This window comes from Cololabis saira, chromosome 24, assembly GCF_033807715.1.
Source record: "Cololabis saira isolate AMF1-May2022 chromosome 24, fColSai1.1, whole genome shotgun sequence".
In the NCBI taxonomy this organism is placed as follows: domain Eukaryota; kingdom Metazoa; phylum Chordata; class Actinopteri; order Beloniformes; family Belonidae; genus Cololabis; species Cololabis saira.
In genome coordinates, this window is record NC_084610.1 from 18977446 (window position 1) to 18995284 (window position 17839).

Here is a 17839-nt window from a genome sequence, read left to right on the forward strand (position 1 = left end):
AAGAAAGAAAGAAAGAAAGAAAGAAAGAAAGAAAGAAAGAAAGAAAGAAAGAAAGAAGAAGAAAGAAAAGAAAGGAGCCAGAAAGAAAGAAAGAAAGAAAGACAGAAAGAAAGAAAGGAGCCAGAAAGAAAGAAAGAAAGAAATGAGGCAGGAAGGAAAGAAAGAAAGAAATGAGGCAGGAAGGAAAGAAAGAAAGAAATGAGGCAGGAAGGAAAGAAAGAAAGAAATGAGGCAGGAAGGAAAGAAAGAAAGAAAGAAAGAAAGAAAGATATGAGCCTGAAAGAAAGAAAGATATGAGCCTGAAAGAAAGAAAGATATGAGCCTGAAAGAAAGAAAGAAAGAAAGAAAGATATGAGCCTGAAAGAAAGAAAGAAAGAAAGAAAGAAAGAAAGAAAGAAAGAAAGAAAGATATGAGCCTGAAAGAAAGAAAGAAAGAAAGAAAGAAAGAAAGAAAGATATGAGCCTGAAAGAAAGAAAGAAAGAAAGAAAGAAAGAAAGAAAAGAAAGAAAGAAAGAAAGAAAGAAAGAGAAAGAAAGAAAGAAAGAAATGAGCAGAAAGAAAGAAAGAAAGAAAGAAAGAAGAAAGAAAGAAAGAAAGAAAGAAAGAAAGAAAGAAAGAAAGAAAGAAAGAAAGAAAGAAAGAAAGAAAGAAAGATAAGAAAGAAAGAAGAAAGATTTATAGTTAAAAAGATGGAGTTGAATTGGTATTTTTTTTTTAATCGTCATTTTTATCGTTATCGGGATAAATGCCAGAAATTATTGTGATACATTTTTTAGTCCATACCGCCCATCCCTATGATTGACCCAGCATTGATCAGTCCACATAAATCATCAGTTGAGGTGAATATTAAACACATCCTGACAGGTTTGAAGTGTAACCAGTCTTACTGCATCAATTCAGGATTTAACTGAAAACCACTGATTAGTTTCCGACTCTTCATTTTTATGAGTGCTATTACGCTCCATGACCTTTCACATGTGCATCAGTTGCACCAACATGGACGTCTGAGCCTCTGCTCCACCTGCATTCCCGCCAATTCAATCGTAGCAAACAAGCAGTCAGTCTGACCAAAGCGAATTGCTGCCAGTCAGGTGTGAGAAAGTGCTACTGGCACCCAATTAACAGCAATCTTTCCACAGTCATCACTGGGCCTGTGATGGCTTCTGATGGGTCAGTGTTGCATGTTCCTGCAGGCGGTAGCACTGTGGGGCAATGCCAAGTGCTGGGAGGAGACCAGAATGAACTCTTCTAAAGTACTTCATTTCTGTCCAGATTGTTCTATGATTTTTGCAGAAGGATAATTCGACAGGATTCTTGCATGGTAAATATAAACACATTAAACAAAGTGTATTCCAAATGTATTAAATAGCCTATTTTGCCTAAAGTTAAAGAAGTAAATTTTAAAATCGTGAAAAAGGTCTATCCTGTGGCAGAATTTCTTAAAAAAAAAGATTTCAATTTGAGGTAGATCAATGTTCCTTCTGCAAAAAAGATGAAGAAACACTGGATCATTTGTTTTATGAATGTCCTTTGTCTCATTGTTTCTGGACAGACATACACAATTGGATATCTCTTAAAATTAATAATGTTCCACCTTTTGAATTAAGCCATATTATTTTATTCATGGATGATTTGGAATTTTCTGTTTCTGATATTATTAATATAATTCTGTTACTGGGTAAGTACCATATTCATTGTGCCAAATGGAGAAATTGTAAACCCTCCTTCCGGGCTTTTATTAACGATTATAAAAAAAATTTCACATGTCTCAAAAGAATAGAAAACAAAAATGCAAGTAAAATAAGTTGAGACATTGCTCGTTATTTGTTATTCTAATTTAATAATTCCTCTCCTTTTCTATGCTCCATTATGTGAATTTAAATGCTTAAAGTTATTCTATGCAACTTCTGAGAGCTAGCAAGATTTGAAAGTGGCGCCTCCTCTAAGCCCCGCCCCCGCCCCCCGCCTCCACCCACGAGCGCTCCGTCCAAAGCCACGCCCCCACAAACACGAACGCGCATACGATTATTAAACATTTTGGACAGCACATTTACAGCAAAACTACCCCATGTCTCATTCACCTGTAAGCGAGGGCGGTTTTAGGGGGGGAAGGGGGGGGTTGTGCCCACCCAAACGTGCATCCTGCCCACCGGCGTCTCCATCCCGGCCAGTGCCGGTGCGGCTGGCGGAGCACTGCGGTGCCGTGCAGGCTCTAGAGCCACGGCTACGCCGTAGCCTACGGCGTACCCTACGTCGTACCCTACGTCGTACCCTACGGTGTACCCTACGGTGTAGCTGTGGCAACAGAGCCTGCACGGCAGCGCTGCGCCAGCCGCGCGGCTGGCGGAGCGCTGCCGTGCCGTGCACCGGCGCTCTCCGCTTTCGCCGTGATGGAGACGCCTACATCCCCACGGACCCCATACAGCTTCCGAGCCAGAGCTGCTGCGGCTCTTCACGGCTGCTGCGGCTCTTCGTATCCCCGCGGGCTGCTGCTGCTGGGCAGAGTCCTGCAGCAGCAGCCCGGACGGCTAACGGCTCTGCTCCCCGCTCTCACACACACAATGGGACCGACCCGCTCTGGAAATAACTACTGGGGGTCCGTGGCAGAGGGGAGGGAGGGGGGTTACACTGGGACGCTGTGAGCCCAGGAGGACCCGTGGGAAGTGGACACGGGGGGCTGGAAGCGAGTGCACGCATGGGACAGGGCGGGGGGGTGAGGTTTAAAATGAAGGCATCTGATTGGTTCTTTCCCTTCCTGGACCTGGACCAATCCGTGTCATTCGGACCGAATGGGCGGGGCTTAGGGGTGCCTCTTTCAAATCTTGCTAGCTTATCAGGGATCAGGGATTTGTTGCATAAAATACTTTTAATTTATTTTGTTATTCATATGCACCTTTTAATTATTAGAGCGCCTTGTTTTTTTTGTATTCCTTTCAAGAATCCCCATTTTCTATTTTTATTTTCCTTTCTTTTCATATTGCATTTAAATTGATATTTTTCCATTATCCTCTTTGAGAGTTCATATATTTTCAATAAAGTTTGGTTTAAAAAAAAAAAACACTCATTTCTGAACGATGCCATCAAAACTTTAAAGGCTCTGGATTTTCAATAGAGTCACATTACTCTGACTTGACTGTCTTATCTTAAATATTATGATCTCAGGTTTGCATGTATACAGACAAATTGTGTTCTGCATGAACGCACAATAAGTCAGTGAAGATGAGTTAATCCATAACAGGCCACTCCACCTCTCACCACCCATCGCATACCTTGCATGGCCAGTGACTGCGTGCATGGCTTTGTATCAATCTGAGTGTTTTTGTGCAGCACATGTGCTAGCCGCACCCATGCGTCTGGCTGCCTCCTTCCCTCCCGTTTCTGGGCTCGGTGATGTAAAACATATGGCAGGTTACACAGATGGACGGATGAGGTCGAAGCAGATACGCACTCATACAAGCAAACACGCAGTTACTAACGGTCGGTCGGGTGTAGATTTCCTACAAGGCACTTTTGCTGCCATCTATGTCGGTTCATAAATGTGTTTAATTCTGTTTTGTGTAAAGTTTCTGTTGTTTCTTTCATCGCCATCAAACCCAAATCTCCTCAGATTGTTTTAAACTCACAAATGTACAGTTTAATTAGTAAACTTATTCATCCGAATAGTTCCGAGTAAAGTGTAATTATTTTAGTAAATTTCATGCAAAGAAGGGTGAAACGGTGCTATTTTAAGACATGGATTACCAGTAATCCACATTTGATGCTCCATTTACAAAGTCAATCCATTGAATCAAAAACGAAACGTCATTATCATGAAAGAAAGACATCTTCACTCTTTAACATATTAGTTTTGAAATGTTCCTTGTTGGTTTGAACTTTGCACGATTTTATCAAGAGTAATAAAAAGTTTGGCGCTAGCTCTTTCTTCTCAGGAGACTTCAACAATGGATAAACATTTGGATGTGTCCCTGCCCTTGTTTTCTCCATCTCCTCCAAGCGGAGCAGCCGACACTGAAGAGATCCATCCCAGCACTGTGATGTAATGTTGACACGGTGTGAAATGTGCTACGAACACAAGCAGCGGAGCTCTGGAGCATGTAAACAGTTGCAAAGGCTGCTGGTCACATGCAGTCCACATGCATTCATGGCCACGTTTCTGACGGGTTATTAGCATGGGGTTCATGCAGTCCTGTGACCTTGAGATGGGGCAGGACAAAACAGAAATGTACCCTCTAAAGAGCGTCCACCGACTCTTAGAGGTGTCATATCCTCTCTATACAGTAGGCTTTTTCAGGTGCAGTGCTCCTCCTATCTCTCCTTAAAAAGAGAGTGGGAATCTGAGTGGGAATCTGACACTGGCCACATGATGTTTTTTAATTCGGAATTAATTATTCCAAATTAGATAATCATCTATCTGCGCCAGGCATGGCTTAATGCACTGCAAAAACATACATCAGACCCATTGGACTAGACCAGGGGTCGGCAACCCAAAATGTTGAAAGAGCCGTATTGGACCAAAAACACAAAAAACAAATATGTCTGGAGCCGCAAAAAATGAAGTCTTGTATAAGCCTCAGAAAGAAGGCAAATGGCGAAAGGCGAAATGTCAAGAAAAAAGTTGAAATGTTGAGAAAAAAGTCGAAATGTTGAGGAAAAAAAGTCGAAATGTCGAGAAAAAAGTCGAAATGTCGAGAAAAAAGTCAAAATGTCGAGAAAAAAGTCAAAATGTCGAGAAAAAAGTCAAAATGTCGAGAAAAAAGTCAAAATTTCGAGAAAAAAAGTCTAAATTTCGAGAAAAAAGTTGAAATGTCAAGATTAATGTTGAAGTACAATCTTGAGAAAAAAGTCGAAATGTCGAGAACAAAGTCGAAATGTCGAGGAAATAGTCAAAATTTCGTGAAAAAAGTCGAAATGTCGAGATTAAACAGGAAAGGAAAAAGTAAGAAAAAAAGAGAAAAAAAGAAAAAATAAAAAAAGAAGAAAAAAGGAGAAAAAAAGGGAAAAAAAAAGAGAAAGAAAAAGAAAAAAAAGGTCAAACATTTCTGAAAAAGCTCCAAGGAGCCACCAGGCTCTGGAGCCGCGGGTTGCCGACCCCCGGACTAGACTAAAGATGTCAAAATTCTTTCCTGATGTGATGTTCCTGATTGCAATCGCTGCAAGTTAATGCCTGCCACTCATGCGCGCAGGTTCTGGTCATGTGTTGAACTTGAAGAATTTTGGTCTCTTATCTCTGCTCGCCAGGCGATTCATTTCATTAAAATGGAAGGAGGAAAACCCCCCACCTTTACTCACTGGATAAGGGATTTACTCTATTTTTTGAAACTAGAGAAAATCAAGCATTCCATGAGAGGCCTTGTCTAAATTGTGGAACCCTTTCCTGAAACACATTAAAGATATATCCAATTGTCTGCAGTCCCATAATCATTGAATCCTGCCCACAAATTTAAAAAACCACCATGCTTTATTTCTTCTGATCTCCATGCGTCATGTGTGACAGTGCCTACTTGTGATTAGTATTGTCTTTTCTTGTTTGTTTTGTTGTTATCATACTCTGTGCTCTGACATTACATATTTCTGAGGGCATCACTTCCTTTGTACATACCATGTTTTATATTGTAGTTCATGCATGTTCTGCCTCTACCTAGATGATAACCATAATCTTGTTTTTTGTCTTTGTTTTTTGTACCAGTCTTTATGAAAAATTGAAAATCTTAATAAACAAAGTTTAAAAAAAAAACAGAAATGTACCGTCTAAAGCGGTGCTTGTTGGGCATTCTCTTCTCTTACCTGGAAGTCATCCGTGGGGAACTGCAGCATGTCACGCAGAGCATCGCTGACGATCTGGGTTTTTCTCTGGAGGACAACGTTCTCATAGTCCAATGGCTCAATGACTTTGGGTTTCACCTAGAGGAAGCAGAACACGCCATAAGCTGCAGCTCGGTATCCTTGCATTCAAGTTTTGTTTGATTAACAAGTCAACATCTACGGAAGAGTATTAGGGCCATGCAGGAGAAAAAATATTTGAGAGAGGGGAAGATTTTTTTTTATTGTGCACTTCGAGAAAAAAGTCGAAATGTCGAGATTAATGTTGAAATACAATTTTGAGAAAAAAGTCCAAATGTCGAGAATAATATTGAAATACAATTTCAAGAATAAAGTCGAAATTTCGCCTTTTTTCTCAACATTTCAACTTCATTCACAAAATTGTAACTTTTTTCTCGACATTTTGACTTTTTTCTCGATATTATTAATATAATTTTGTTACTGGGTACTTAAGTACCATATTCATTGTGCCATATGGAGAAATTGTCATTTTAATTTTGTAATTTTTGTAATTTTATTAACGATTTTAAGATTTTTTTCACATGTCTCAAAAGAGTAGAAAACAAAAATGTAATAAGTTGAGACATTGCTCGTTATTTGTTATTCTAATTTAATAATTCCTCTCCTTTTCTATGCTCCATTATGTTATATATAAAGTCGAAATTTCGCCTTTTTTCTCAACATTTCAACTTATTTCACAAAATTGTAACTTTTTTATCAACATTTCAACTTTTTTCTCGAAATTGTACTTCAACATTTATTTCAACATTTCGACTTTTTTCTCGACATTTTGACTTTTTTCTCGACATTTTGACTTTTTTCTCGATATTTCAAGTTTTTTCTGAAAGTGCATAATGAAAAAAAAAATCTTCCTCCTCTAAAATCTTATTTCTATTTTTCTCCTGCCTGGCCCTAATACTCTTCCGTACAACATCACTATAAGATGCAGTTGTAAAATAAATCAACAAGGGTATCAGTGCCCGGGTTGTTATATACTTTCCCTGTCCGGACAACAATTAGCTTTTGTCCTTTCACGGAGTGACTGGATGACGGTAACAGACGCGGGATCTGGCACAGGCACGGCCTGAATGTGGGTTACAGGGGGAGGAGACGGGCGACGGGAGGAGTGGACGGCTGAGCGGGAGTCTGGGGGCAGTTGTACCAGTCACAGTCATGAGCTCACGTTCCACATCTGAACACCGTACAGTGAGAGCTTCTTGCAGCTCTACAGATCACTGCTCTGAGACAGAGCGGAGGAAAACACTGGCTCAGCGCAGAAACAGCGTGGAGGATAAATAAGAGGGCATTGAAAATCCTGCAAGCGTTGCTGTTTGACAGTAAGATAAAAGAGCTATGCTAAGTTTCTGCAGAAGCATGCTAACGTGCGCTCCCTCCGAAAACACATGTGCAGACGTGACGCCTACGGTCACTTGTGATTGGATATTAAAATATTTAGGGAATAAACAAGGCTTTGATTTATTCATAGTTTAATTCAAATAAATGATTGCACTTTCAGCGACAGTGGATTGATAACAGTCCACAACTTTTTAAGTGATAGCTGTTTTGTTTAGCCTAGAGATTGAAACAGGAAACAAAGCGCGGTTGTATCTGGTGCTAAAACCGCAGCATGGCTCGATAATGATGCCGAAACTAAAGCTGAGGATTTCCCGTTCTCCACATCTCCGTCCTGAAGCAGTGGTGCCCGCATGAACAGAGAGACAGGTTTGTGCTCTTGTTTTGGAGATCTTTTCAGGCACTTTGTAACCTGCAAGAACATATTCTAACCTTTAACAGACATTTAAAATCTTCCCAGCGGTGTATTGTGATTATTTAAATCATAATGTTTGATGTCATGCCAATGATATTGCAATTCATTCCTTAGAGACCACGTGTGTGTGTGTGTGTGTGTGTGCGTGTGTGCGTGCGTGTGTACAAATGCTAAGGCAAGCTATTTTGTAAGATCTAAAATATATAAAACATGCTTTTTATCCTCTAAACCAGGGGTATTCAATTAGATTCGGCCGGGGGCCACATCTGCAAAAGGACTGTATGGAGAGGGCCGCACAATTTGAAAATTTGGGGGTTTTCAAAATGTATTTTGCGCTCAAAGACGAAGACTTATGTATAATATACATTTGAATATATCTAGTTTACATATGAATTATGTATTAATTGTCTCCAGATTTAGTCATTGTGAATGTTAAATATAATATTCAGATAAAGAAATATTATTTTGAATGCAAGTTCATTTTGAAACCATGCATTGTCCAAACTTAATGAAGTTGATATTGACCTACTTTTAATAAAACACGCCATAATGACAAAGCACCACTTTCCACCAAGATGGGTAGGGACACTGCGTAGCGTGGGGAAATGGATCTTCCTCCCCGTTATGTCAGGTAGGAACAGACTCAGATTGACCTGAAACGCAGTTACATTCTCGAGGATCTCAGCCACACTCGAGTCTCTCCCCTGTAGCTGCAGATTGAGTTTGTTAAGGTGCCCCATAATGTCACATAAAAAAGCAACTTGTGATATGAAATCGGGTGTTATCGGGTGTTATTATCTCCCATTCAAATCCATTTAATCGGGTCGCGGTGGGGCTAATCATCGCAATTTGAAGCCTTGTATAATAATTGTAAAAATCTGGGTTATTTTCTTGGAGGATCTCGTCAAACATACAGTGAGGGTTCTCCACAGCATCGGCCCTTCTCTCTGCGCTCTCCCCCCGATCTCCTGCGCTGTGCGCCCCGTGACCGTCTCCATCACCAAGCGGCTTTTCCAAATCCAACTCAGCCTGGATCATTTCTCGTGTACTCTGCTTTTTCCCCACATCCAAGTAATGATCTGACATGCTGACATGTTTGCTGCGTTTAACACCACACCCCCTCACTCCACGCTGTTCGCTGTTTGAGTGCGTCACCACACGCCGTTATTAACTGTTCGGTTTTTCCCCCATTTATTCCACCGAACACCGAAAGTGTTTTTTTTGCTATTTTCGGCCGAACATTCGGTGCATCACTATTACAAAAAAAAAAAAAAAAAAAAAAATTTTTTTTTTTTTTTTTTGAAATATGACCAGGGGCCACATAAAAGCTCCTGGCGGGCCGCATGTGGCCCGCGGGCCGCCAATTGAATAGCCCTGCTCTAAACTCTGCAGAAGCTTGCAGCTCCTAGAGTTCCAACAGTCGTGTGGGACCCAGAAACTGCGTCCGAAATTCCATCCTTCCACCCTAATGAGTAGCAAAAACAGTATGTGAGATTAGTAAGTGCGTCCGAAACATTAGTACGTACACAATAGTATGTACTATCCATACTCATTCCGAAGAAATTTATTAGTATGAATTGATGGACACTAGCTAAGCAGAAACTTCCCACAATGCAATGCAGCAGTGTTTGGTTGCTAAGTGCTGCACAGATACTTAGCAACCAACAAAAATGGAGGATAAAGTTACCGGTACCAAGCAAAGCTGCAGCAGTTAAGTTAAGTTAACGTTAAGTGAGATGTTACCATGGTAACAACTCCCCCTCCCAACGGCAGGAAGTGCCGTGTGGCTCTGAGTAGTACGTCCAAATTAATGCATACTACTGATATTTACTCAAAAGTGTGCCGAACTTAAGTATACTTTTTGAGTATAAACTGTTTAGAATGGCATTTCAGACGCACTGAGAGCCTTCAGTTATCAGGCTCTTCTCTAGTGGAACCAGCTCCCAGCCTCGACTGCTGCTGGACCCCACATGACGCACCGGGTGCAAAGGACGCCAACAGGTTGCATCAAATCTTTACTTCAATTCAATCCTATATCCTGAGCATGCAAAGGATGGTGGGAGACGGAGAAGAGGAAAAACGCATTTGCCTTCTGCCTAAACCTTTTTGCAGATGAGTCACATCACCCCCTCCACTTATGGCATAGCAGTCCCCACAGCCTCCCCCAGGAAAGGAGTGTGTGCTGCAAAAACTGCGTGGGAAAAGTATTCACCTGGTGTTCACCTGGTGTTCACCTGGTGTTCACCTGGTGTTCACCTGGTGTTCACCTGGTGTTCACCTGGTGTTCACCTGGTGTTCACCTGGTATTCACCTGGTATTCACCTGGTGTTCACCTGGTGTTCACCTGGTGTTCATCTGGCCTCCAAAAATGTTGGCGTCTGTATGAACAAAGTTCCATTCATGAGCCCCAGTCCCCAACCTGCTATATGTAAAGGATAAATAGTCCCGCAGCAAACACCTGGTGTCCCTTCCTCTCTTCTCCATTTCCATTTTTATTTATTATAAGTATCTCATAGCTATCGTTTTTGTCCATCACTCCTGTAGTCTCTTTTGCTGGCCCCCCTTTTTTTCTCTTTTTTTTCTCTTTTGTGCATGTTTGCAGGCCGGAGCTTCGGGAGCTGCATTCTGGCCTGCGGTCCCGGTCCCTCTTTTACCTGCCATTGTTTATGTAATAATTGCTCGGGGTTCATGTTCTGGGTCTCTGGAAAGCGTCTAGAGACAACATCTGTTGTATTAGACGCTATATAAATAAAATTGAATTGAATTGAACCTCAAGACACCACAACATGTCCTTTGTCCACACTGAGTGGTCAGAACTCTTCTGGTGGCATCTGGAGGACGTCCTCAATATTATCCCAATATTGTTAAGCTTTTTCATCCAGTCTGTCTCATGTGGCGTTAAAACAAAAGTGAAAAGCGTTAGGGCTTTGTAGGTGCAGATCCAGATCATTTCAATGAGCCCATCGGTATGGATCCAGCGTAAACACAAACTGAGACCAATTCTATTTCTATTTCTATTTATTTATTTATTTCGTGCATGGTAGTGCATAGTTTGACAATATTACAGTAGTACATTTGTACACTTCAATCTACACACCCATGACCGAAAAGGAGCAGGATGAAGACAAGTCTTATTTTACCTGCCCCTTATTCAATACCAAAACAAAAAGAGCAGTCAATGTAACCAATATTTACACTAAAATATACACTTAAATAGAAACCAACTACGTATATCAATAGTACTGTTTAAGTCCCAGCATATTCATGATCATATAACTTAAATATTTTATCTTTATACATTTTTTTGAACCTAAGTAAATTTGTACATTCCTTTAAATCATTCTGTAGAGAGTTCCACAGTTTTACTCCCACAACCGATATACAGAGTGGTCCTTGCATACTGATGTTTGAAATTATATTTCCTTCTATGATCTATAACTTCTGGATTCGAAAAACCAAACAACTGCTGTAGATTACTTGGTAATACTTTTCTTTTTGCCCTATGCATAATTAACCGTGCCATCAAAGAAATGGACACTTGTGTTCACCCAGCCAACTAAGGCGATTACCCGTCAACACTTGTCGTCCCCGTAGATGTAAACGATCACCGGACAAGCAACGCGTCATCCGCTGTGTTAGTGACTGGACGGCTGCCAGTCAGACAGAAGATAACAATAAACACATGTCAGCTCTGCGACTTGCCAGAAATTAACTCAAACAAATGCAAAACTCATATGGTGATGGTCAAAAATGTTTTTGTAAATGCTGACAAAGGTAAGTTTGTGTGTATTTGCATGTTTTATTGCACTGAACCTGGTGTCTGAGGCGAAGGAACAGTTAATGAACGAAGGGAGCCACAAGTGCTCCATTTCCTAAAAAAGATCAGCATTCAGCCCCCTGGAGAGGAATAGCCCGGAGCTGCTCCTTCCCATTTCCGTCCAACCTCTTTAAAATAAAATCTTCAAAGCTGCTCCTCAAAGAATTTCTAATCATCAGATTAAACACTCCTAAACAATCAGATTGTATCAGCACAAAATGACAAGTAACTCACAGAAGACCAGAGATTAGATGAAAAAGAAAGGATGGTACAGCACACGGACTCACCGCTGCCACCTGTGTCCCCCCCTCCAACTCTGCCTCGATCTCAGCCAGGCTTTTGTACTGCTGTGGGGACTCTATGACCAGCTCCCGTTTGGGGGCTTTGCCCGCCCGGCCCTGCATGCTGCCCCGTCCCAGCTGCCCCAGCCGATCACCGGGGGTCAGACCGCATTGCAAACAAAACTCCAGTCTGTGAAGGTTGTGAAGCTTTGCAGATGTCCGGTGAGGCTCTCTCTCTCTCTCTCTCCCCGTCCTCCGGCAGGACGGCCCAGCCTCCCTCCCCGTCCCTCCCCTGCTCCGTCTCCCCGCCCAGCTCCACAGCTGTGCAGCTGGAAGGATGTGTGTGTGAACAAGCGCGTGTGTTTTTACTACGAGTACAGACGGTGATTAGTGTGAGGAGGAGATGAGGGGATATCGACCACTCCCTCATTACAAACGTAGACGAGGCCTTGAGATCACGTCGCCATGCGCTAGGCCTGTGTTGAAAAGATTGATTCTCATATTAATTCCTAAAAATCGATTCATATGTCTAAAGAACAATTTTTTTTATTTATTTTTTTTTTTTTTTCATCATTACATTACAACTTTTGGATTTTTTTTGTTTTTGCCCAAAAAAGTACCGTACTTTCTGGACTATAAGCTGCCACTTTTTCCATAGGTTTTCAACCGTGCGGCTTATACAAAGGTGCGGCTATTCTGTGGATTTTTCTTCCACCGCACGGGGCGCTCTAAATCAAATCAAATTAAATCAAACTTTATTTATAAAGTACCTTTCATACAAAAAAATGCAACACAAAGTGCTTTACATAAAACAAATAACCATAAAACATATTAATGCCCTTAAAATCCTTAAAAAAGTATAACAACATAAAATCCTAAAAGTATGTCTAGAAAGCAAGACATTAAAAACTAAAAGAATAAGACAGTAGAATGTATAAAATAGACCATAAATAACGACTAAAACGTTTAGATAAAACATTGAGATAAGACAATGAAAATAAAATATGATAAAACAGGATAAACTAATGACTAATATAAAACAGTAGTAAGATCCAATAAAAATAGGGGTGAGCATAAAAAATGTAAAAGAGTTAAATGAGTCAGTTAAAAGCCTGATTAAAGAGCTCTAACCGGAATTAGAATCAAAACTAAGACAAAATAAATGCAAAGAAGAATACGCTACTTTTTCTTTAGCAGATAGAAGTAGGTAGAAGCAGATTTTAAACAGATGAATAGATAAATAAATACTGGTTATTTTCTCTTGGTTCTTTCCCTTTTTAATCAGCAAAGTTGTTGCCGTGTTAAAAGACACTGTTAGGAAAGGATCTATTTAGGTACAAACATGTACATCATTTACAGTTCAAAATCCTTCTGTACATGTAGTAAATATCTAATCTAACAACATAAATATCTGCGGCTTGCATATCTTTTTTTTTTTTTAAATAGAGCAGGTGCGGCTTGTATATCTTTTTTTAATTATTTTTTTAAAAATAGAGCGGGTGCGGCTTATAGTCCAGAAAATACGGTAATTCTGACCCACACAATGTTTCTGAAAGCAGTTCTATCAGCATTCTGGGAGGTGATTGGTCCTTACAGCATCTTTAGCTGCCAATATTTGCTGTCTGACTCAAGTTGAACTCAAAGAAAACAGAATGCATGCTTATGAATGAGGACTCCAACCACCGAAGTATTACATCACGGGATGGATCACACATCAAAGAAGTCAAGGATTTTAAATATCTGGGTTCATATGTGGCTGACAGCAGAAAAGACTTTCTTGCCAGAAAGGGACAAGCCTGGAACACTTGTTACAAACTCCTCAGAGTCTGGCAGTCAGGAATTTCAACCTCCATCATGGTCTCTTTCTTCAGGGCCTGTGTTGAAAGCATCCTATTATCTGGTGCTGAGACCTGGACTATGAGGAAGGAACTACAAGACCGGCTCAACGGCACATACACAAGACTCCTCATGTGTGTCAAAAACATCTCCTGGAAAACTCATCCAACCAAGGAACAGATCTACAACTGTAGAACGCCGTAGAGCAATCTTTGCAGGTCTTTGCTAACGTGCTAAGGATCAAGTAATATCCGACATCCTGCTATGGCGACTCCCCCAATCATCCAGAGGAACCAGGCCTCACACTTATCCTGACACAATCTCCAAGGACACAGGACTTACACTCCAAGAACTGGGAGCAGCAATGGCCGACAGGACCCGATGGAAAGAAGTGACATCTAGGATCTCGACGACAGTCGAAGGATGATGATGATTTGCTGTTGAATCTCAATGTAATACTAGTATCAATATGTTGCATAACTACAGTCATATAATTCAGGTAACAGCTCAAAAAACAGTTTTAATAGCACTAACCCAAATCAATATCGGAATCGGATCGAATCAAATCGTGATAATTGATTCTGAATCTTAAGAATCGGATCGATTCTTGACATTTGAATCGATCCCCAGCCCTACCATGCGCCTCCCCTACCTTCCAACTAGTGGCTCCTGGAGCTTTTTCAAAAATGTTTGACCTTTTTTTTCCTTTTTTTCTATTTTTTTTTTCCCTTTTTTCTTCTTTTTTTCTTCCCTTTTTCTCTTTTTTTCCTTTTTTTCTTGTTTTTTTTATTTTTTCTTCTTTTTTCCCTTTTTTCTTTCTTTTTCCTTTCCTTTTTAATCTCGACATTTCGACTTTTTTCTCAAAATTTTTACTTTTTTCTCAACATTTCGACTTTTTTCTCGACATTTCGACTTTTTTCTCGACATTTACAGTTTTTCTCAACATTTACACTTTTTTCTCAACATTTACACTTTTTTCTCGGCATTTCGACTTTTTTCTCAACATTTACACCTTTTTTCGAGATTGTACTTCAACATTAATCTCGACATTTTTACTTTTTTCTCGAAATTTTGACTTTTCTCTTCACATTTTGACTTTTTTCTTCACATTTTGACTTTTTTCTCCACATTTTGACTTTTTTCTCCACATTTCTCCTTTCACCATTTGCCTTCATTCTAAGGCTTATACAAGACCTTTCATTTTTTGTGGCTCCAGACATATTTGTTTTTTGTGTTTTTGGTCCAATATGGCTCTTTCAACATTTTGGGTTGCTGACCCCTGTTCTAGTAGTTCAGCCCCCTCAGAATTAAATTGTGATAATCGATTCTGAATCTTAAGAATCGGATCGATTCTTGACATTTCAATCGATCCCCAGCCCTACCATACCTCCCCTACCTTCCAACTGCATCTATGTTGAACATAGAAAACAGCTGAAAAAAGAGGAGAGGGATGAACAGTACTAGCGACTGACTTACTTGGAATAAGAAGGACTAAAGGACGTACAAAAAATGCAGCAGTACTTCCAGAATCAAAGCTTATCTTACTTCATTCAGCCTGCAGCTGCTAATGAGAAGAAATCAACTTTGTTTTGATTTAGAGAGCCACTGATAACGTTTGGTGCAGCTGGGTGATTATCCCACAACATGCACCCTGGTTCTTTTGCCAAAGAAAGAGTTCGAGAAAGTAAATAAGTGCACGGCGTATAAAAGGAAGCAGCAATGATCGAAGACCGAGCAATCTTGCAACAACAATGTCCCCCGGATCACACTTTAATCAAAGTTTCCAGTGATGACGGATATCAAACTCATATTTGCTCCCCAACCTTTTTATTTATCTGTAAAAAATATCAAATTATAGGCATCAACATCTGCTAATTGCAGTGCCCTCTGCTGGCTAGGTGGTTTTAACTTATTTCCACATTACGAATGAGCCCATAAAGTTTCCTGATCAATCTCATTGATACCTAAGGAAGAGTATTAGGGCCAGGCAGGAGAAAAATAAAAATAATATTTTAGAGGAAGATTTTTTTTCGTTATGCACTTCGAGAAAAAAGTCGAAATGTCGAGAAAAAAGTAAAAACAGAGGAGACATTTCCACTTTATTCACCAAATTGTATTTCAACTTTATTCACGAAATTTCGACTTTATTCTCGAAATTGTATTTCAACATTATTCTCAACGAAAAAGCTTGAAATATCGTGAAAAAAAGTCAAAATGTCGAGAAAAAAGTCGAAATGTCGAGATTAATGTTGAAGTACAATTTTGAGAAAAAAGTTGAAATGTTGAGAAAAAAGTCAAAATTTTGTGAATAAAGTTGAAATGTTGAGAAAAAAGTCAAAATTTTGTGAATAAAGTTGAAATGTTGAGAAAAAAGGCAAAATTTCGACTTCATTCTTGAAATTGTATTTCAACATTAATCTCGACATTTCGACTTTTTTCTCGACATTTCGACTTTATTCTTGAAATTGTATTTCAACATTAATCTCGACATTTCCACTTTTTTCTCGACATTTCCACTTTTTTCTCAACATTTCAACTTTTTTCTCGATGTGCACAATAAAAAAAAATCTTCCCCTCTCAAATATTTTTTCTCCTGCATGGCCCTAATATCTTCCCTACATACCAGCTCTCTGAATTTAGATGTAAGCAACAAAAGTCAGGCAACGGTACTTACAGTTCAAGTCTTGCATTTTTACACTATTTTATTAAGATATTGACATGTCAAATTTGGACATGCTGACTGACAATAGCATGTTTCAGTCGGATAATTGTATCACAGGACATAAGCCGAGGAACACCAAGACTGCTGCCCCTTAGACGCTCCGGGGAAGAGCACGGCTCTCTCCGAGGAACGCCGTCCATCGAGCAGCAGAGGCGCGCAAGATAAGCTGCTTTCTATTAGTCTGTTTCAGCATGATGACATTTCAAGTTTTCAGTGAGGAACAATTAGGGAAAAATGTATGCAAATCTTTTATTTTGAAGGGGGGGGTGCTTGGTTATGCTGCGGTAACCACAATTCCAGCACCACACTGATGTTTACAAGTCTCTCTGACTCAGCCAGCATGATTAATAACTCATCCAATATTCTCTATTGGCTTAGAAGTTGGGGGCTCTCTGGAGCACCCAGAACGAGAGGAGGAGGTGGAATGTCAGTGGGAAAAGATGACAAACGATGGGCCGGGATTACTTCAAAGGCTGGAGTCTCTGTCTCTGCCACTGCTCCCAAGTAAATTTAGTACAAAGGCAGGCCAGTGTGTGCAGTGCAGTGAGGGAGTTTTACATTTTACACCGCAGGGCTCTGTGTTCATTTGCAGAAGTTGTTTGAAGTGTACCGTCTTCAAAGGGACTGGCTGAAATGCCCCATTCAGAGTAATAGCTTCTTCTAAAAACACAGGAAAGCCTGTAAAATATTGACACCTATCCAGCAGTGGTTGTTCCTAACCCTTCGTCTGCCAGGCGTGTGATGGATGGGAGACCCCGACCTGAAGGGCCATCCAAGTTGAAAAAGTGAAAATCAGAGCATTAAAAGTGACACTTTTATGTTTATCTTTCACTGGATGGAGCTTAACACATCCCAAATTATCTAAAGAATATAAATCAGCTTCACTTGGTTCCAAAATCAAAAACTGTTGCAGTGAAGTTGAGTGAGGAGGCTTTGGTGCATCTGTTTCTTGTTGCTTCTTTTGATGGAAATAATAACAGAAGAATAAAGACAATTATAGAGTGGTACGAAGCGATTTATGTCTTCTCCTAGTACAGGGGTCGGCAACCCGCGGCTCTTTAGCGCCGCCCTAGTGGCTCCTGGAGCTTTTTCAAAAATGTTTGACCTTTTTTTCTTCTTTTTTCAATTTTTTCTTCTTTTTTTCCCTTTTTTCTTCTTGTTCTCTTTTTTTTCTCTTTTTTTCCTATTTTTTTCTCTTGTTTTTTTTGCTTTTTTCTTCTTTTTTTCCCTTTTTTCTCTATTTTTTCTTCCTTTTTTAATCTTGACATTTCAACTTTTTTCTCGAAATTTTGACTTTTTTCTCAACATTTCGACTTTTTTCTCAACATTTACACTTTTTTCTCGGCATTTACACTTTTTTCTCAAAATTTACACTTTTTTCTCGAGATTGTACTTTAACTTTACATTAATCTCGAAATTTTGACTTTTTTCTCGAAATTTTGACTTTTTTGTCCACAATTTGACTTTTTTCTCCACATTTTGACTTTTTTCTCCACATTTTGACTTGCACCATTTGCCTTCATTCTAAGGCTTATACAAGACCTTTCATTTTTTGCGGCTCCAGACATATTTGTTTTTTGTGTTTTTGGTCCAA

General features: G+C 39.9%; 1 protein-coding gene across 1 annotated transcript in view; it reads right to left on the bottom strand.

The window, feature by feature from the left end:
• LOC133425059 (dedicator of cytokinesis protein 9-like) overlaps nucleotides 1-17839 on the bottom strand; it is a 135234-nt gene that overhangs the window by 108897 nt on the left and 8498 nt on the right. Inside the window, exon 2 of the mRNA XM_061715720.1 lies at nucleotides 5786-5902. Coding sequence (XP_061571704.1) covers nucleotides 5786-5902 — 117 coding nt within the window. The remainder of the gene's footprint in view (nucleotides 1-5785; nucleotides 5903-17839) is intronic.